This window comes from Dreissena polymorpha, chromosome 7 (assembly GCF_020536995.1).
Source record: "Dreissena polymorpha isolate Duluth1 chromosome 7, UMN_Dpol_1.0, whole genome shotgun sequence".
In the NCBI taxonomy this organism is placed as follows: Eukaryota; Metazoa; Mollusca; class Bivalvia; order Myida; family Dreissenidae; genus Dreissena; species Dreissena polymorpha.
Window position 1 is genome coordinate 67,091,909 of NC_068361.1, and position 22,471 is coordinate 67,114,379.

The window sequence follows — 22,471 nt, forward strand, 5'->3', positions numbered from 1 at the left end:
AAATGAATTTTTTTCACAGTGATTACGAAACGGAATGGACGAAGGGATGAATGGAAGAAAATGCGCACCCCCAGAGTTTCCAACTGGTTTCATCTTCAACCGACCATAATGTAAAAGCTAAATATCGACAAACTCGAACAACGTTTATTGTTACTTATGCAAATTCCAAACCGCAAGCTAAGTAAACACTCCTTTGGACTGAAAACACACGTCCTTGTCTGAATGTATACGTTGTGCTTCGTCAATCTTTGGTAATCAAAACGCGAACATGAATTTATTAATATTTTAAACACTTACGGTTTATTAAATTCGCAGCGGGACCTGAACATCAGTTCTGATTGCCATAGATCAATCCAGATTCTCTTTTTCGGTTTATTCATTTCATTTCAACTCGTTTTTGTCTACCCTAAAGCTCCCCGTTAATTTGCTTTTTATCTCGGATTTGTATTAATTCGGATTAAGCCATGCATGAAGTTTTTAAAGTGAAATATTAACAAGTAATTTATGAATGTTTATTAATCCCCACGTTTTTTAAACGCGTGGGGATATTGTATTGATCTCCGCTTTATTTTTGATCGGACCATATTTTCTCCCACACTATTGACACTAGAACCTTGAAACTTGGTAATTATGAGCATATGTGCGACGGTGACGGTGACGAAATTTTGATCTGACCCCTGGGTCAAAAGTTATGGGTAAATAAATGATAAAATGGGAAAAAAAAACTCGGTTTACTTACAACATGCGACGCACATGATAACAACTTTTGACCCAGGGGTCAGATCAAAATTCCAAATAGTGCACCGTCGCACATATGCTCATAGCTACCATGTGTGTAAGTTTCAAGGTTCTAGTGCTAATAGTGTAGGAGGAGATGGAGGAGAATGGGGGTTGGGGTGGGGCCCAAAATTTTGTTTTAACATAACTTCTTCATTTATTCACCAATTGGCGTGACGTCACTTTTATACTGAACATCTCTTCTTTCAACACGGGCGGTGTGGGGATACGCGTCGACATCTGCCGCGCTATTTCTAGTTAATATTAAGTTGATTTCAAAAGCTTCAGTGTATTCCTATCCTCGACCCAAGAGAATGTGGTTAAATATCAAAACGCTCTTTAATTTCATCTGAGCCGCGCTCTGGGAAAACGGGGTTTAATGCATTTGGTTAAAGTGTCGTCCCGGATTAGCCTTGCACTCCGCATAGGCTTATCAGGGACGACACTTTCCGCTGCTATAGTATGTTCCGTTCAAAGGAGGTCCCTTCTCAGCAAAAAAAGATTCTGAAAGAGTAAAGAAAACTATCTTTTAAAATCATATAAGTTCTATTAGATTTAATTTCAATCATTTCATAATACATGTTCGGTGCTAGTTTCTTGTCAAATTTAAAATCTAACAAAGGTGAACATTAAATTATTTTACTAACAAATTTCAAGCTTACCCGTTTTATACACATCCATTTTTTTTGGCAATTAATATTTGGCACAACTGCTAATTACACTGGTCGATAACCCTCTGAAACATGTGCAGCGGATTTAGATCTGGCCAGAGATAACACCTGGGTTTATTTATTTTCGCCAAGCAGGCTGTGGTCAGCCTGACAGGGGAGTATGCTTTATGACCACAGAACAGTTAACACTGATTAGTTCTGCTGATAAGCGATGGATAAAATCTAGCCGTTCTGGGAGTAACTTGGTAGGACTGTTTCTTGAATTTTGCAACAGCGGGAGTGTCTTGGGCATTCTCAGCGAGGTGGTGGTTTATTATACTGAAAAGTATCGGGTAAATACCATCGACGGTAGGGTGAAGCTCTGAACACATTGTTCTCGTTGTAAAATATAGCGGTTTTAAAACCGGGACCAGACCCTCGATTATTTTCAACTGGTGATCAGTTAGGTTAAGAGAGCGCGCATCAGCCATCTTTGTTACGGCTGGGTCATGCAAGACGGCATACACCGGTAAACGCTGTTCGAGAAGCCTTTCGAGCATGTCGTATGATGAACTCCAACTTTTTTCACAGTCAATGATTAAGCTGTTTTCCTTGGAGCCCATTTGCTTTTGTTTTTCTTCGAGTGCATTTGAGACGATTACGGATTTTCGGAAGTGTTTTACTAATCTTTTGCATGAAACCAGTAGCTTTTTGATAGTCTCCGACTTCTCAAACGCACCGCGAATGGACAATTGTAGCGAATCCCGGACAATCGCTCTCACGGACAATCGCTCCTTCGCTAATTTTGACAAGGCGGACAGTCGCTCCTACATTATTTTGACAAACCGGACAGTCGCTCCTACATTATTTTGACAACCCGGACTGTCGATCCTACATTATTTTGACATTCGTTCATACGTTATATGGACACCCCGGACAACCGTTAATACATTACATCTATTGGAATTGCCAATTTTGCGAATGGAATAAAACATAAAAAAACGCACGAGAAGTTGAAATGTTGTTCTTTATTTAACTTGTATTTATTCTATTTTGCACACGAATGTACAGAAAGGAAATTAGCTCATATTTACATTTATAAATTAAAATGTTAATTTAATTGTCGGCTAATTATAGGTGTTAGGCTTTGATCGGCGTATACTATGTTTTAAGGTTTCGCATCTAATTGTAGGATATATTACTTATTACCAATCGCCATGGTGTTACAACTATGTAGGAACGACTGTCCGGGTTGTCAAAATAATGTAGGAGCGACTGTCCGGGTTGTCAAAACAACGTGTGAGCGACTGTTCGCCTTGTGAAAATTTGCGTAGGAGCGATTGTCCGTGGGAGCGATTGTCCGGATACCAATTGTAGCGTGTGTCCAAAACAGCGTACGTGAGTCCACTGAAGTTGTTGTACGCACGCCACCATATTCGACGCATTGTCAGTTACAATAACGGAAACATGCTCATCTTTAATGCCGAATTCCTGGGTTATCAATTTGATTTTCGCAGCTGTATTTTCTGCAGTGTGTCGCTCTTTGACAGCTCGAGTTAAGTTCTTACATGATTAAATTAGCATTTTTTTTACAAGATACTATATCATTTTTGGCATTATACTAAAGTCAACATTCAAATTTCCCTAACGTGATGAGGTATTTTTTCCTACATCCAAATTAATAAACTCGAACATGACGTTTATTTGTTTACTTAATCATTGCATCACTACAGTAAACTTAAAATATGTCCTATTTCATTAAAATTTATAAACATGTATACGAATTAAATGTCAAATTTCAAATAATTAAATGATTAATGTACCACTGTACTGTGGTTTCCATAAACTGATTTGGTATAAAATTATGTAATTAAAAATATATCAATGCATTTATAGTTTGCGCTTACCTTCATCAATGAAGTGACAAGTTACTGTAATATAGCCCTCCGTTGCAAGGCTAGTCCAATGGTTCGATGTCAGTGCAACGCCAGTCTGCATGGATAATACGATTAGCAGTTCGCTTTTTTCCGACTCGTACATTTTTGTAAAGTAAGTTGAAACTGTGCTAGGGCCTGGCACGTCATACGACGGATTAAGCTCTCGACAAAAGTCAATGAAACCTTCTCCATTTACATTTACACATGAGGACTAATTTCTCTGTGCAAACTATCCATTTTTGCCGAGACATCGTGGGTTTGGCATAATCCGCTGCTGTTTCTCACTATCGTCTGCGGACGTTTTAGTTGCATCCAGTCGCACAGACTTGTGAACCAGTTTAATGTGGTTCGCCATGGTCCCCGTACTTCCACCTTTGAACGCCAACTCAGCTGCACACAAGTTACATTTAACCTTTTCTTTTCCGCATACTTCAATTTAGTAAAAAAAAGTTCCAATACGGAGATTTTTTTGCCGCGACCTATCTCGTTCGCCATATCTCTAAACATGAATGCCGATGAAGAAACGGCGGGGAATTTTCCTCGAGCACTTTGTGCCGACGCGCGTCGAATGTTCAAGACGATTCGGGGCATGCTCATGCAACAAATGGCGGGGAAAATGTATCGAGCACTTCGTGCCGACGCGCCTTAAATATTCAAGACGTCTAGTCCGTACATGCAATCTCTTGCACGACGGATACATTACATTCACCTCTGTGTTGGGCTCAGAACGGACTATTGTTATGAAAGCGTCTCATTCATGTCATGATCATACCAAGCGTTCATCATTGAGGTTACAGTATACTAAACAATCTCTTGCACGACGGTTACATTGCATTCACTGCATTAAAGAAAACCATCTAACATCATGATATCTTATATCAGTCTTAATTCATTATTATAAAATGGATATGTTTTTTTTTAGCTAAAGAAACTTCAGCGTACAGTTTATATAGTATTGACCGACCTGTACGCTGAAGCTAACCCCGTATCGAAAGTCAACCAGAGTCGTAACATATTTATGTCACGCTATAAATCAAAGAAAGCTCATTTTCTTGGATACATTTCTACATATATTAGTGAATGAATATAAATTACTGCATCGAGGAATGTTTTAAGGTTCAGATGTTTCAAATGCATCTTACATTAGATGAAAATAACTCTCATCAGTCTGAAATTCACAATTTTGACGCCATTGTCGCTTTGTCACGTGACGAGTTTTCATTTGGATACTTTCGGATAAACCTTGACATTTTATGCTGAAATTGTAAACATTACTTTCGTTTTCTGAAATCTTTTATTTGTGATTAACAACTTACGTCTGGTGGATAATAAGACTGATTTCATTGTGAATAAGGTAGTTTTATATAATATTTACTTTGACTTTGTATTGACACTACAATTTGTTTACAAAATAAGCCAGTATAATTAAAATACCGGGAAATGTCATTCTGAATTTGAAAACACTTGAGCACATGGTTTGTTACTAAAAATAGAAATAACGTCATATGACCGTGAAATCTCGGGAGATTCGCATTTCAAGAAAGTCTGTCACATCGCTGTTTTTCTCGATATGTATGAGCAGAATAGATACATTTTAAATGTTTAAGATAGTTTTTTGTGAAAGAATATATCAGTTAAATGTGAAAAATGTCAATCTTTCCAATCAAGTGGTTGATTTGGGCCAACAACTGCATTTAAAAGCTGTTTTGGGCCGGTCTTTGTTAACTGTCAACTTTTCGGGAATTTCTGGTTGACTTTCCTAATGGGGTTGGTCCATAACTATAAAGTCGCGCCAGTCAAAAATCATAAAAAGCGACATTTAAAGTTATGGAAGCCAGAACTAGTTTTTTTTATGTTAATAAACCAACATACATACACACGTCGAAGCAATTCCTAACGTCACTCAATAAACATTATGTTCAATTGTTTACATTTGTGCATTACAAGTGCGTGGAATGATTCTATCTGCGTAAATGGGCAATACACTAGTTCCAAAGAGTTGCATTAAAACTCGCAAGTTTTTGCACGATTTATCGTACATTTAAAAGTCATATTTCTTAATTTAATGCATGCGATCTAAAATATCCAATCAAATATACATTGAATGCGTTTGTTCGGTTTTAGCTATTTGGTAGACAAAATGGCGTGCTGAGCCTTTCGCAGAGTTGTATGTGAGAGCAAGGAACGACAACTCTGCGTGGAGATTGCCGTACATGGTGTATTGTTATGTTTACGGTATTGTGAATAAGGGCCATTGGCGCACATGATACAAATATGAGTCTTTTTCGGCAGCTGTTAATAAGCTTTGCAACGTCGTAACGAAATGAACTAAAATGTATTATGTTGATATTGACTGCCGTTTAAACGTTTACTGATTTTGTAAACGTTTATCGGCAAAACACGAAACGCGACCGTTTAAACGTATAAACGTGATACCCTTAATTGCAACAAAGGCAGTGGACCTCTACCTGGTGCCAGGGTATGTTACAGTTTGTATTTTATTGGTGCGTGGTCATGGTGTTGGGGGCTATGCATTATTTAGCCCGATTGTGTGCCTTGCTTAATCCTTTCATGAATGCTCAAAAGCAAAGGGAAAAATGGTGATATGCAACCAGCATAAAACAAGAACAGCCTGCGAGTATCTCGCAGTCTCTTCAGATTTCATGCTTTTTGATGCTCAATAATGAAGCCTTTAAAACTTTCATTTAGTAAGAAAGGTCTTAATTTTAATTTCATTTTCTGATTGACTACAATTTCTCAAAGTACATATCTTAGTGGTAAAAGGTTAATAAGCACGCAAAAATTACACGCATTTGAATGTGCACTTAGTTCTGGTAAACCAGCTAATCCAGGAATAGAGTGAGTAGTTCTACTGACTGCTGTGATCCAACTCAAAACGAAAAAAAAGAAAAAGAAAAGGACATGTTTGTGATTGGACCCTTCTTGTTTTAAAATGCTACACTAAATACTGTGGCCATGTTCATCACTAGACATCACACTTAATAGTGTATTACTCACAACCGATGTTTTATTACTGCAAAACATGGCGCTAATTATTGATATTTACAATAGCGCAATATTTTTTTTAGCTCGATTGTTTTCGGAGAAAACACGAGGTATTGTCATAGCCAGCTCGTGGTGTCTTTCCGCCGTCCGCATCGTGCTAAAACCTTAACATTTTGTTAACCTTTTGAACATTGGTTTTAAAATGTAACTGCTTCAACCTACAACATTGAAACTTCATATGTAGCTGCACCTTGATGAGTTCTACACGGCACACCCATTTTTGGGTCACTAGGTCAAAGGTCAAGGTCACTGTGACCTCTAAAAAAACAATTCTGACAAGCTTTCATTTATTCAAAACTGCACCCACAGCCGAGCGTTGGCACCCGTTATGCGGTGCTCTTGTTTTCAAAATTAGCTTTTAGAATTGCATTGAATCAGTGTACAATGTGCATAAATATTTTTTTATTGCAATTTGGGGGTTTAAAACTGCATGTTATTCATAGTAAAGTACTCAGAATATCGTTCAAACAATGTGCATTATGCACCGACTTGTTTAATTGAAATTTAAGGGGGTTAAAATTGTGTTATACATGGTAAATTATGGTTTGTGCTGTGTGTAATTTATGGTAAAGTACCATTATATGCTGTATGTTATACATGGTAAAGTACGCTATGTGCTGTATGTAATACACGGTTAAGTACAGGTATGTGCTGTGCATAAAACATGATTAAGTATGGTATGTGCTGTACATAATACATGGTTAAGTGCGGTACGTGTTGTATGCAATACATGGTAAAGTGCAGTATGTTTTGTCGTAATACATTGTAAAGTGTGGTATGTGCTGTGTGTAATAAATGGCAAAGCATGGTTTGTGAAGTATGTATCACATGGTAAAGTGTGGTATGTGTTGTGCATAATGCATGGAAAAGTACGGTATGTGCTGTATGTTGTATCGTTATTCAATTGAAAAGATGCTAACACATAGACACAGTTTTCATTGATATCGTTTTTGCTCCTTAATTTGAACACAAATACTTTCCAAAGTCCAGTTATATTTAAATCAAACAGATACTAGCAAAACCATTAATTGGCTACACCGGTGACAATTAGAAATTGTGAAACTACATCCCTCGTTGTGTAGTGTGACCTGGCTTCCTTCAGTATACAAAAAGTGACTGTTTATATACCCATTGAACACTAGATGTAATATAAGGAATGATGCGTAACTTAGACAGGAAAAGTTCAGCTATTTACCAAAGGAGTGTAACTAATAAATGACGTGTTGGCCTATCTGCTTGACAGAACATGGATTAAACTGAGGCATGTATATTTATAAATGACATATTGGCCTAGGCCTGGGGCCTGTCTTTTCAATATTACTATGAGGGAAATTGTATCAACAAATTAGTAAATTGAATATATGACCACTCCATTAAATCATTGTTTTTATAAACATAAGGCTAAACAATGAAATTGTTATTTTTTTAAATAACTGATTTTCTAATGTTCAAAAGGTAATGTTCAAATAATCGTTACGTTACAATGTTTAACATGGTAAAGTATGGTATGCGCTGTGTGTTATACATGGTAAAGTATGGTATATGCTTTACGTAATACATGGTAAAGTACAGTATGTGTTGTGTGTAAAACTTGATTAAGTATGGCAGGTGCTGTGCATAATACATGGTAAAGTAACGTATGTGCTGTGCGTAATACATGTTAAAGTATGGTATGTGCTGTTCATAATACATGTTAAAGTAATTTGATATGCGCTGTGCTTCATACATGTTAAAGTATGGCATGTGCTGTGCTTCATACATTGCTAAGTACGGTATGTTCTGTGTGTAATACATGGTAAAAATTGGTATGTTCTGTGCATAATACATGGTAAAGAATGGTATGTGCTGTGCGTAATACATGGTAAAGTATGGTATATTCTGTATGTAATACATAATAAAGTATGGTATATTCTGTAAGTAATACATGGCAAAGTACGGTATGTGCTTTACATAATACATGGTGAAGTAGGATATGTGCTGTGGGTAATACATTGTAAAATACAGTATGTGCTGTGTGTAAAACATGGTAAAGTACAGTATTTGCTGTCTGTATTACATGGTAAGTACGGTATGTGCCTGTTATTTCAGGCACAGCCCAGTCTCTGTAGCAGCTGCTGCCATCTACATGGCTTCACAGGCTTCAGAGGACAAGAAGACTCAGAGAGGTGAACAACTGGTCACTGTTATATCTGGCCTTTTTCTGGACATTTTGAGAAAGAAGCAATTTCCATATTGGGATTTTTTTGCGTGAGAAATTCATTAATTGAGGAAAAACTTACTTATTACAACTCTATAATCATTCAAATTAGAGAAACTAAATCATATAAATTATAGTTGTATAATAAATATCGTTAGGGGGGGGGGATAGTATATGGTTTTTCAAATTGGGATTTTTTTACCTTTTTGTTTTGGTAATGGGTCTGTTCATCAAACTGATATACGCCAGGAAAATACCTGTATCTATCCAATTTAATATGCACATTTTTTACCAAAAAAACTTAAAAAAGATGTAGGATACCTAATAATAAATGTATACTCGAGAGAGTGGTGACATAGCAGTCTATATTTGTTCCCTGTTCATCCCGTACAGAGATTGGTGACATAGCAGTCTATATTTGTTAACGGTTAACCCTATAGAGAAATGAGGGATATAGCAGTCTATATTTGTTCATGGTTCACCCCTTAGAGAAATTGGTGACATAGCAGTCTATATTTGTTCACGGTTCACCCCTTAGAGAGATTGGTGACATTGCAGTTTATATTTGTTCCCCGTTCACCCCTTAGATAGATTGGGGACATAGCAGTCTATATTTGTTCCCTGTTCACCCCTTAGAAAGATTGGTGACATATCAGTCTGTATTTTTTCCTGGTTAACCCCTTACAGAGAGTGGTGGCATAGCAGTTGATATTTGTTCCCTGTTCACCCCTTAGAGAGATTGGTGACATAGCAGTCTGTCTTTGTTCTCTGTTCACCCCTTAGAGAGATTGGTGACATAGCAGTTTATATTTATTCCTTGTTCACCACTTAGGGAGATTGGTAACATAGCAGTCTATATTTATGACCTGTACACACCTTAGAGAGATTGGTGACATAGCAGTCTGTATTTGTTCTCTGTTCACCCCTTACAGAGATTGGTGACATAGCAGTCTATATTTGTTCCCTGCTCACCCCTTAGAGAGATTGGTGACATAGCAGTCTGTATTTGTTCTATGTTCACCCCTTACAGAGATTGGTGACAAAGCAGTCTATATTTGTTACCTGTTCACCCCTTAGAGAGATTGGTGACTGACATAGCTGTCTATATTTATGACCTGTACACCCCTTACAGAGATTGGTGACATAGCAGTCTATATTTGTTCCCTGTTCACACCTTTGAGTGATTGGTGACATAGAAGTCTATATTTATTCCCCATCACCCCTTGTAGAGATTGGAGACATAGAAGTCTATATTTGTTCCCTGTTTACGCCTTAGAGAGATTGGTGACATAGCAGTCTATATTTGTTCCTGGTTAACCCCTTACAGAGAGTAGTGACATAGCAGACTATATTTGTTCCCTGTTCACCGCTTTGGAGAGATTGGTGACATAGCTGTCTGTATTTGTTCTCTGTTCAACCCTTAGAGAGATTGGTGACATAGCAGTCTATATTTGTTCCCTGTTCACCCCTTAGAGAGATTGGTGACATAGCAGTCTATATTTGTTCCCCATCAACCCTTAGAGAGATTGGAGACATAGCAGTCTATATTTGTTTCCTGTTCACCCAGTTACAGATATGGGTGACATAGCAGTCTATATTTGTTCCCTGTTCACCGCTTTAGAGTGATTGGTGACATAGCTGTCTGTATTTGTTCTCTGTTCAACCCTTAGAGAGATTGGTGACATAGCAGTCTATATTTGTTCCCTGTTCACCCCTTAGAGAGATTGGTGACATATCAGTCTATATTTGTTCCCCATCACCTCTTACAGAGATTGGAGACATAGCAGTCTATATTTGTTCCCTGTTCACCCCATTACAGAGATTGGTGACATAACAGTCTATATTTGTTCCCTGTTCACCCCTTAGAGTGATTGGTGACATAGCAGTCTATATTTATTCCCCATCACCCCTTATAGAGATTGGAGACATAGAAGTATATATTTGTTCCCTGTTCACCCCTTAGAGAGATTGGTGACATAGCAGTCTATATTTGTTCCCAGTTAACCCCTTACATAGATTGGAGACATAGCAGTCTGTATTTGTTCCCTGTTCACCCCTTACAGAGATTGGTGACATAACGGTTTATATTTGTTTCTGTGTAACCTATTACAGAGATTGGAGACAAAGGAGTCTATATTTGTTCCCCATCACCCCTTACAGAGATTGGAGACATAGCAGTCTATATATTTGTTCCCCATTCACCCCTTACAGAGATTGGTGACAAAGCAGTCTATATTTGTTCCTAGTTCACCCCTTACAGATATTGGGGACAAAGCAGTCTATATTTGTTCCTAGTTCACCCCTTACAGATATTGGGGACAAAGCAATCTATATTTGTTCCTAGTTCACCCCTTACAGAGATTGGGAACAAAGCAGTCTATATTTGTTTCCCGTTCACTCTTTACAAAGATTGGAGACATAGCAGTCTATATTTGTTTCCTGTTCACTCTTTACAGAGATTGGTGACATAGCGGTCTATATTTGTTTCCCATACCCCCTTACAGAGATTGGAGACATATCAGTTTATATTTGTTCCCCATCACCCCTTAGAGAGATTGGACACATAGCAGTCTATATTTGTTTCCCATACCCCCTTACAGAGATTGGTGACATAGCGGTCTATATATTGGTTACCCGTACCCCCTTACAGAGATTGGAAACATATCGGTCTATATTTGTTCCCCATCACCCCTTAGAGAGATTGGAGACATATCGGTCTATATTTGTTTCCTGTACCCCTGTACAGAGATTGGTGACATAGCAGTCTATATTTGTTCCCAGTTCACCCCTTAGAGAGTTTGGAGATATAGTCCTCTATATTTGTTCCTCATTCACCCCTAACAGAGATTGGAGACATAGCAGTCTATATTTGTTCCCCGTTCACTCTTTACAGAGATTGGTAACATAGCGGTCTATATTTGTTACCTGTTCAAACCTTACAGAGCTTGGTGACATAGCAGTCTATATTTGTTCCCCATTCACCCCTTACAGAGATTGGAGACATAGCAGTCTATATTTGTTCCCCATTCACCCCTAACAGAGATTGGAGACATAGCAGTCTATATTTGTTCCCCATTCACCCTATACAGAGATTGGTGACAAAGCTGTCTATATTTGTTCCTCATTCACACTATACAGAGATTGGTGACATAGCAGTAAATATTTGTTCCTGATTAACCCCTAACAGAGATTGGAGACATAGCAGTCTATATTTGTTCCCCATTCACCCTATACAGAGATTGGTGACATAGTTGTCTATATTTGTTCCTCATTCACACTATACAGAGATTGGTGACATAGCAGTAAATATTTGTTCCTGATTAACCCCTTACAGAGATTGGAGACATAGCAGTCTATATTTGTTCCCGGTTCACCCCTTATGGAGAATGGTGACATATCAGTCTATTTTTGATTCCTGTGCCCCCTTACAGAGATTGGTGACATAGCAGTCTATATTGTTTCCCGTCACCCCTTACAAAGATTGGAGTCATATTGGTCTATACGTTTCCCTTACCCCCTTACAGAGATTGGAGACATAGCCAGCGTGGCAGAGGTGACCATTAGACAGGCGTACAAGCTCATGTACCCCAAGGATCATCAGCTGCTCCCCGAGGACTTCAAGTTCCACACGCCCATTGATCAACTGCCCACGCAGTGAGGCTTGTGTAGACATGGGGGCAAACATTGATGATTACTGTTGTTCGAGAATTGAGCAACTCATATGAGTCTCGTTGTGGAAAAACGGGACTTAATGCATGTGCACAAAGTGTAGTCCAAGATTAGCCTGTGCAGTTTGAAATGACATTTTTCTGCAAAAACTTGATTTTCGTTTAAGTGACTTCCTGGAAAACTCCTTTTAAAAAGTAGATGTCGTCCCTGATTAGCCTGTGCACACTGCACAGGCTAATCTTCGATGTCTATACACATGCACTAAGACCAAGGTCCTCAGGACAAGGCTTAAATAGTGGCACTACAAACCAACATTTTTTTACAGTGATTTTTACACTGATCTGATAGGTAGATCTGTATAACATTCTTTTCCACAATGTTTTTTTTTTTTTTTTAACAATGATTTTCATACATACTGTGATTTTCCTATGTCATTGCTTTTTCATCCAATAACAACTTAAACCTGTTTAATACCTGAAATTGCAAAGTGATTCATCCTAAGAATATACACGCTTGAAAAACACTGAAGGTGATGTCCATATTAAAAAGGGCTTAAAAACCATGGAACTCATCTAAACAGAACTACTTTACTTGAATGATTTTCTTGGTAAAGTAGTTCCTAAACTTTTTTTACAGTGACCAAGTTCCCACACTGTGATTATTTTTATGCTACACTTTTCTTTTCTTCAATGATTTATTATCTGAATAATGAAATGGGGCTTGCAAACAGGTAATATGATATTTGGGTCATTTATATGTATGCTTTCAGTTAAAAATCTTGTTTGTGTACTGATTTTTGTAGTGTTTATCCACTTGTTCATAAAAATATGGACACGTGTCTTTGGCAATTAAAAAAGAATTCCATCAGAGAAGCAAAATATCCAAGTCAACGATGTAATCAAAATTCTATGTCCATATACTGATTAACTTTTTGTTGAGATGGAAAAAGTGTTTGTTGATTTATATGATTTAAAAATGATAAATGTTCATGTATACATTTTGAGGGTTTATTTATTATTTCTTGTAAGAACATTGAATATCTACTTGTAAATATGTAATAAAACATGAAAGTGTAAACAATCAGTTTGATTTGGTCCATCAAATCACAAAAGCAAATATATATATCTAAATGTTATCATATGTAATAGAAATACAATCTATCTTAGCATATTTGTTATTTTAAATAATAATGTAATATAATTCTTTAATTTAAAAAAAAAGAAGTAGCTAATATTTTACTGAATGTCCCATGTAATCAGTAATTGTTGTCAGCATTCCCTGAAGAAAATATTAAATTATACTTGTGCAGACACATCATAGTAAGCACATCTAACTCAGTAACTGTACATATTTGTACCCATAAAGTAAACCAGCAACATGTAGTTTAAATTAAAGAATATTTAATATACATAATAATGATAAACAGTTCTATGCAAGTTATGATTACAAATATAGCACTTTATTTGAACATATAAAGAAAACAACATCTTGTAAGCAGCAGACAATAAAACTGTAAATAATAATGACCAAAAAGCATATCACATACAAAAAGTGTTAACAATTCACAACAACATAACTTATGCTACTCAGATATGGAATACAGTCAAAACTGACCTTTCACAACAACATAACTTATGATACTCAGATATGGAATACAGTCAAAACTGACCTAACGGTCACTTGAGAATAACGGTCCACTGCAGACAATGGTCAGTACGGATTCCACCCCGACAAAAATCACTCTATAATACACTAAAGAATAATGGTCAATCTTCCATAATGACCAGCGGCCAGTATATTCCACTGCGAAAGTCATGTTTGAACTGACAACCGTCACGCGTCAGTTGTTTCGAGTCGCGAAAAGTAAAAACACAGAACATCATATGTCCGTCACTTTAGCGGGTAAAGCATCTGATAGCGGTAATTGCCTTTCATATGATCATACAAGCGGCCCGATGCGAGTTATTAAATAAAAGGGTGTTGAGAAGGTTTGTTTTCTGGGGATAATTATGGGGGTATCTTCAAAATAAAATTTGTCAGAGTTTAATTGTCTCACCAAAATTATTGAATTTGCATTTTGATGGCATGTAACAGATGAAATTAACAATAACAAAGTGTATTAGGAGCAATTATCGGCTCCAGGCATAACGCATGAGCGTGTGACAAAGTCAATTGATCTTTATCGCTGAAGTGTTGACAACAACATTAAGCCGGCGAGTGTTTTTTAAGAAGGTGATAGAAGGATTAGTGATCGTCTATAAAGGCAAAACATTCACTGAATATATAGTCTATAATAGTCTCTATTATAGCATATATAAACAAATATGGGCTTCCCTCCGGTGATTTATGAAAGAGGATTTGTTCATGTTTTTATTTTGTATGAGGTTGATTGAATGAAAATGCTATTAGTGTGGGGTTTGAATAAATTTTTACAACATTTTGGCGTCTTTTTCTTTCGATGAGAACAGTACAGTTACACCATACTTTCGGTTTATGACAGAGAATCCTCTTTTTATAATATCGGACGTGACGTCAATGGAATGTGACAAGCTTAATTTACTGAATGAACGCATGAGTAAACAATTATACTATCGTTCATAAAGTCATTGATTCAGTTTAACAATATGAAATTAAATCAAAATAAGATATTATTCTGTATTATTCAATGTAAGTTAAGTATGTTAAATTATGCTGAGTTATCGGCAATGAGCCTTTTTTGCACTGTATGCAAACGACTGGGTGGGGTAACGATGTAGCAATACTACCAACTGACCAACCATCTAAAAATCATGATCCGAAAACAACAGTCACCTGTGGACAACGGCCATTTTGGTAATTTCCCTTGACTAACTGCTGCTCTCAGTTTTGACTGTACTTTATCTCTTACAGAACATATTTGCACACATGATAACATTTTTATCAAATGTAAGATTTATCATAGTATTTAATTATTAGGAGGTCAATAGATATTCTTTGCATACAATGCCCCCAGTTTGTCAACTTCACCAGGGTATATCCATGTTTACTTGTACTTGTATGTTTAACAATTTTAAGTCATGAACTTCAAGAAAATTAAAACTCATAAATCAATATTTCACACATAATACCTAAACTTCAGACTATAACTTAGAAACTTGATCCCCAATAACTGATTCAGCATAAAACCCAGGCAATACATATACATCTGTAGGATCTCGCACGAGTTGTTATATCATACCATGTTTTATTAAACGAGTTCAGGAATTGTGTTAGTAAGCGAGCCTTTGGCGAGCTTACTAACAAATTTCCTGGACGAGTTTAATAAAATATGGTATGAAATGACAACGAGTGTCAGATCTTTTTTATCACATGCTTTTAAATGAGCAAATTAAATAAATATTTACGCAAACATAATGATAAATCCTGAATGTTGTTTACAATATGTGATGTCATTTCAACAAAATAACAAAATGCAATTGCTCAATCGAACAAAAGTAAGCCAATGAAAACGCTTAAAAAGTAGCTATATTGTAAGATAAAAATATCTGTAATGGTTATATTACATTGGAAACAGGGTATGGCATGTGATAACATTGATTCCTATATACTCTACTAAGACTGAGCTTCACAAGTTTAATAATACCATTACAATATCTTTGGGCAACATTATCTTAGGTGAACATTTATCTTTGGGGAACATTTATCTTTGGGGAACATTTCATCTGATTCACATGTTCTATGCTTCATGTTGTTTTCTTCAGTAATTACTGGTAATATTCATGCATGAAGGTCACTGTCTGGTTAATGTTTGCAAGCAATAAAGGTCCAACTTGGACATACTTAAGAGCACTCTGACCCATTCAATACTACTGCATACAGAAACTCAAGAGCAACACAAACAGTCCCACAAATACCACAAGGAACTTCAAGAAACCCAGACTCGACCCTTTGACCTCAACCTCAGCCCCCAGGGGTCGGGTCTTCAAGGGCTGCAGCGTCCGGTCCCACTGGGTCATGATGGCCGCCCTGGCCCCTTTCCATCTGCCTGGCCCCTCAAGTCGGAACTGGTATGGCGTACAGGGGCCAAAGATACACTTCCAGGCCAGAACTGGGTCCCGTAAGAACATAGCACCTGAAAGTAGAATAAAGAATAATTAACTTTTGGCTACAAAAAGAATTTTGTAAAAAATTTAAGTTCCATTTTAAACATCCAATGCAGCTCTTGTTAAAAGACTATTTTACTGTCATTTTTAGACTGAACATTGAATTTTTCTTGTGCAAAAGAAGTGATTGCTTGACAATAGTTTTATGTGCATCTTATGTACATGATGAAAATAGTTATTGTAAATATGAACATGAACAACAACATTATGTAGTATACATGAATTGTAACTATGTACAGTTATAACAATATTTTTTACTGTAATTACTCTTAAATTTTCTGACACTTAAAAATAATTATTTTTTTTCGTGTCCAAAAATTTAGACACGAAAAATATTCAAAAATTACGAGTGTCCAAAAATTTAGAGACATAAATGTTATGGTTGTTTGTCATTTATTATATTGAAATAAAACTAATTAATAAATGTGCAATAATTGTATTAAGTTGTACTCTCCTTTCCCTGCTTTAAATAAAGAACAACTTCACTTATTTGCAATCTCTTACCTGAAATGGTATATAAAAACGTCATAAAATACAACCATACTGCTTCATGAATACGATATCATTTCAAATGTTGTTGGGTGTAACCATTGGGATTTTTTACAGGTGTACGTGGTGATCTACCCAATAACGCAATTGTAATGGTCCATTGCCCTCAGGACATTCTATGCCAGGTTTTATGACCTTAATCAGGTTGTAAAACTTCATGATCAAAGGGTCCCAGATAAGCAAAAACAGGGCAGAAATCTAGTAAACTACCGCTGTAAAATATACTGTGCGAAAAATTGGAGTCATTAATAATGAACGAAATTCCGTATGTCCAAAAACATAGAGTCAAGAAAAATAATTATTTTGGCTAAAACAGAGGGTGTCCGAAAACTTTAGAGTGTCCGAAAACTTTGAGTAATTACGGTGGTATCGATGGATTTTAAAATATGAACATAAACGACAATAGTTTGTAGTATCAATGGATTGCAATATATGAACATATATAACAGCATTTTAAGTATATATTAATTGCAAATAAGTGTATGTACATATAAAATAGTATTTTATACTAAAAATCAATTTCAAAAATATAAATATACAACAGTATTTAATAGTATAAACGGATTGCAAATATGATCATATACAATTATTACAAGTATTTTATGGTATAAATGCATTGCAACTATGAACATATACAACAGTTTTTTATAGTATAAATGCATTGTTAATATGTACATATAAATCATCATTCAAATATTTATGAATTTATATAAAATTTGTAAAAAACTTATTATACATGTATTTCAATATAAATTTAAAAAAAAAGTTAAGAAGAACTTGTGTAGAAAAATGCATCATAAGCCAGATATTTAATTCTGAAATTACAGTTGAATACGCCAGCATGTATATCATGCATGTAAGATGTGAATCTAAATTTAGTTTTACGGATCATTTTAATTTCCTGCAACAATAACTATTCATATGGCACACGTACACTAACTCCTATCCTAATAAAAAGACGAATGATTCGATTATTGTAGTAAAATATGTAAGAAATATCTTCGTCACAATCGGCTCGGGGCACTAATTTGTCTTTGCTGCATTTTATGAAATTTGTCTTCAATGTATAATTTTTCTTGCCTATTTTGTGTTATAGTTACATATTTTTATCAATATATTTAAAATTTAACACATATAAAATTCGTGCAGTCCCGCTTAAATGTGCAAATGAATTTCAAATATGTGCATGTACAACAGTATTGTATAATATAAATGGATTGCAAAAAATATGTACATATACATCAGTATTTTAAAGTATAGACGCATTGCAAATATGTACATATAGAACGGTATTTTATGGTATAAATGCCCATAAACTTTTATCTACTAACTATCCTTATCATGGGACACTTCATAAAACTGCATATTTGAACTAGCACACAAATCAATTCATAATAAGATGTTTATAAGATCCAAGGCAAAACATAAAGGAACTGTAGCATGATTTATTATTATAGCTACCAAAATTATAAAAACATAACCTTTATAAAATTTTCTTACAGTAAGAATACATGTAACGAGACAAAGAACAAGAGCACCGCCTTGCGGGTGCAGACTGCTCATCTATTTTCTTTTTAAAGGTGAAGGGACTCTCATTTTCAATCACAAAGGAGGGAGAGGTGGAGTGAAGAGGGGTGTATAGTGTGGGGGTGTGGACATTTATTATGTTATCTTCCAAAAATGCGGAAAAAAAATGCGAACAAAATAAAAATAGATTTATTTGAGAAATACAATGCCCCCCAGTAAGCAAAATATGAAGTTGCTATGTAGTTTATCAGGGTTGCCACCCACCTGATGAAATAAAATTCCCTGACTTTTCACTGACTTGTCCCTGACCAAATCTTGGTTTTCACTGACTAATTTCAGGACATATTCAGCCTCCTCCTCCCGATGCAGCTGACCAAATCCACCCATTTAATGTTTCTTTTATTCTTTAACATATAATATTTAACAACGTACAAAGCAGTACTACTTGTACACTAATCTATGCATGATGCAAGGCTATATAGTAAATAATAGTAGTAGTAGTAGTAGTAGTAGTAGTAGTAGTAGTAGTAGTAGTAGTAGTAGTAGCAGTAGAAGTAGAAATAGCAGTAGTAGTAGTAGCAGTAGCAGTAGTAGAGTAGTAGCAGTAGTAGTAGTAGTAGTAGTAGTAGTAGTAGTAGTAGTAGTAGTAGTAGTAGTAGTAGTAGTAGTAGTAGTAGTAGTAGTAGTAGTAATAGTAGAAGTAGTAGTAGTAGTAGTAGTAGAAGTAGTAGTAGTAGTAGTAGCAGCAGCAGCTATATAGTAAATAATAATAGTAGTAGTAGTAGTAGTAGTAGTAGTAGTAGTAGTAGTAGTAGTAGTAGTAGTAGTAGCAGTAGAAGTAGAAATAGCAGTAGTAGTAGTAGTAGTAGTAGCAGTAGCAGTAGTAGAGTAGTAGTAGTAGTAGTAGTAGTAGTAGTAGTAGTTGTAGTAGTAGTAGTAGTAGTAATAGTAGAAGTAGTAGTAGTAGTAGTAGAAGTAGAAGTAGTAGTAGTAGTAGTAGCAGCAGCTGCAGTAGCAGCAGCAGCAGCAGCAGCAGTAGTAGTAGTAGTAGTAGTAGTAGTAGTAGTAGTAGTAGTAGTAGTAGAAGTAGTATGCATTACAAAAATGCAGTTAGCCTTACATTTGGTAAAATTTAAATATATTACAAGGGAGGCAAATGCAGTAACAATAAATTTAAACTTATTGCATTTGTTTCCCCTGTATATAACAAAGATATAATAGTGTATTACCTCCCCTGGCCTGCTTATATTTATAATAATCAACAAAATTAAACATTAACACAATATTTAATATACAAAATATACAAAAAATCTCATATTCAGATAATTTTTTTACTGATCCACTGTATTTTACTAAAAGGATGATGTTTCATTGGACTGATAATTATAGATTTAGGATTACAGACCAGTTGCTTCAGTAATATTGTTCAGAGTGTGCCCTGTTGGCCACGTATGCATTCTTGAGTTATCATTCAAAAACCATTTTACTATTTTGAGTCACCGTGACCTTGAACTTTGACCTAGTGACCTCAAAATCAATAGGGGTCATCTGCGAGTCATGATCAATGTACCTATGAAGTTTCATGATCCTAGGCCCAAGCGTTCTTGAGTTATCGTATGACAACCACCTGGTGGACGGACGGACCGACTGACCTACCGACCGACCGCCCGCCCGACATGAGCAAAGCAATATACCCCCTCTTCTTCAAAGGGGGGCATAATAAAAATAAATATTTGTGTTTTTTAACCGTTTCAAAAAAAAATAAAAAATTGGGGGGTTGGGTGGGGGGGGGGGGGGAAGTATAGTGTGAGGTAATTTGTGAGATGATCTTAAAAAAAAAAAAAAAAATCAGGGGGGGGGGGGGATTCGGGGGGGGGGGAGGGGGGAGGATTCTTGGGTGCTATGGTTGGACGGTATTTAAAACATAAAATAATAAAAATAAATATTTGTGTTTTTTAACCGTTTCAAAAACAATAAAATTGGGCAGGGTGGGGTGGGGGGGGGGGGGGGGTATAGTGTGAGGGTGTGGTGGTCATTTGTGAGATGATCTTAATAAAAAAAAATAAAAAAAAAGAAATTTGATTTGGGGGGGGGGGGTAGGGCACGGGGGATGGTTTGGGTGGAGTCTATAGTGGTATGTCAGGTAAGAGTAGTTTTGTCAAAGTATCAATCAAATCTAATAATAAATAAAGAAGTTATGGCAATTTTAGCAAAATTCAATAATTTGATCTTGTGATTCAAGGTCATTCAAAGGTCAAGGTAAAATTCAACTTGCCAGGTACAGTAACCTCATGATAGCATGAAAGTATTTGAAGTTTGAAAGCAATAGCCTTGATACTTTAGAAGTAAAGTTGATCGAAACACAAAATTTAACCATATATTCACAGTTACTAAGTCAAAAAAGGGCCATAATTCCGTAAAAATGACAATCAGAGTTATGCAACTTGTCCTTTTACTGTACCCTTATGATAGTTTGCGAGTGTTCCAAGTATGAAAGCAATATCTATGATACTTTAGGGGTAAAGTGGACCATACCACAAAACTTAACCAAATTTTCAATTTTCTAAGTATAAAGGGTCCATAATTCCGTCCAAATGCCAGTCAGAGTTACATAACTTTGCCTGCACAGTCCCCTTATGATAGTTAATAAGAGTTGCAAGTATGAAAGCAATAGCTTTGATACTGTAGGAATAAAGTGGACCTAAACACAAAACTTAACCAAAATTTTCAATTTTCTAAGTATAAAAAGGGCACATAATTCTGTCAAAATGCACGCCAGAGTTATTTAACTTTGCCTGCCCAGTCCCCTCATGATAGTAAGTAAGTGTACCAAGTTTGAATGCAATAGCATTGATACTTTCTGAGAAAAGTGGACCAAAACGCAAAACTTAACCGGACGCCGACGCCAACGCCGACGCCAAGGAGATGACAATAGCTCATAATTTTTTTTTCAAAAAATAGATGAGCTAAAAATCCTCACTCGTTCCTCATATCTTTGGACTACATAAATTTTGTTCATGTCTCTCAACAAACAAATTGATATCAAAAAGCAAATTAAAAGGGAATGGTGTCGCCATGTCAAAACAGAAGTGATAGAAATAAGCACCAAAAAATGCTTCTACAAATACACTGTTTCAATAATATTGATAATGGCAATGAAAAACCAAGAGTAATAACTAAATTTGTTGTTGTTTTTTTAAGAGAAAACATAGGACTGATCATGAAATCAGGTTCTGTACTTACCAAAGTTTGGTTTACATCCATTAAGTTGAGCCAGCTCATCAAGGAACGTTATAAAGTCCACCTGAATCGTGTGCCTCTGGCACTCCACATATTTGTGTGACATTATAGTCGCCTTCGTACGAATATCCGACCACATCTCATCCTTACTGGGTAGTGTAACATCACCCTGGGAACAAACATTTAGACGACATGTATTTGTCTTTTAACTAATAGAAATTGCTCAGGGAACATGGGCTGTATTGCATGTCAGTAGTGTTGTCCCAGATTAGCACAAGCTAATCTTGAACAACACTTTACACACATGCATTAAGCCCCGTATTACCAAAGCATAGCTAACATGTTTATTTCAGCTGTTCCATGAACACAGCCTGTCATAATTGCTTAAATGTCATTTGTTATTTTATTGATTATTTCCAAATAAAATTATGTGTAGGTACTATTATGTTGTTTTCTTAATTGCTAAAACAAAACGTAGGTATCTTCACCATTTACATAAAAATAGATTCAAAGGGACTTATTCACAGGTTTTAGTATTTTTGAAAAATATAATTAGAGGAATGTATTAAGAAAATTATTATATTTGAAATAGTTTTGAATAACAAACGTAAAAAAAGGTGCCTGTCCTGTAGTTACAAGCTGTTGTGTCTAGAAGCAAAAGCTTATGCCCTACCACTACATCGTGCTTGCATTTATATTGACCATTTTCACATACCT

At 35.9% G+C, this 22,471-nt stretch overlaps 1 protein-coding gene and 1 pseudogene across 3 annotated transcripts in view; one reads left to right on the forward strand and one right to left on the reverse strand.

Moving 5' to 3' along the window:
* Positions 1-13,295, forward strand: part of LOC127839788 (transcription initiation factor IIB-like) — a 48,737-nt pseudogene extending 35,442 nt beyond the window's left edge.
* LOC127838903 (flavin-containing monooxygenase 5-like) overlaps positions 13,290-22,471 on the reverse strand; it is a 33,745-nt gene continuing 24,563 nt past the window's right edge. For 2 of the 3 annotated variants that reach the window (XM_052366990.1, XM_052366989.1), the window contains 2 exons: positions 21,758-21,923; positions 13,290-16,407 (listed from right to left, as the gene is read on the reverse strand). In XM_052366990.1, the coding sequence (XP_052222950.1) occupies positions 16,142-16,407; positions 21,758-21,923 (432 nt within the window). In that variant the 3' untranslated portion in view covers positions 13,290-16,141. The remainder of the gene's footprint in view (positions 16,408-21,757; positions 21,924-22,471) is intronic. The other variant, XR_008030032.1, reaches the window with a different exon arrangement.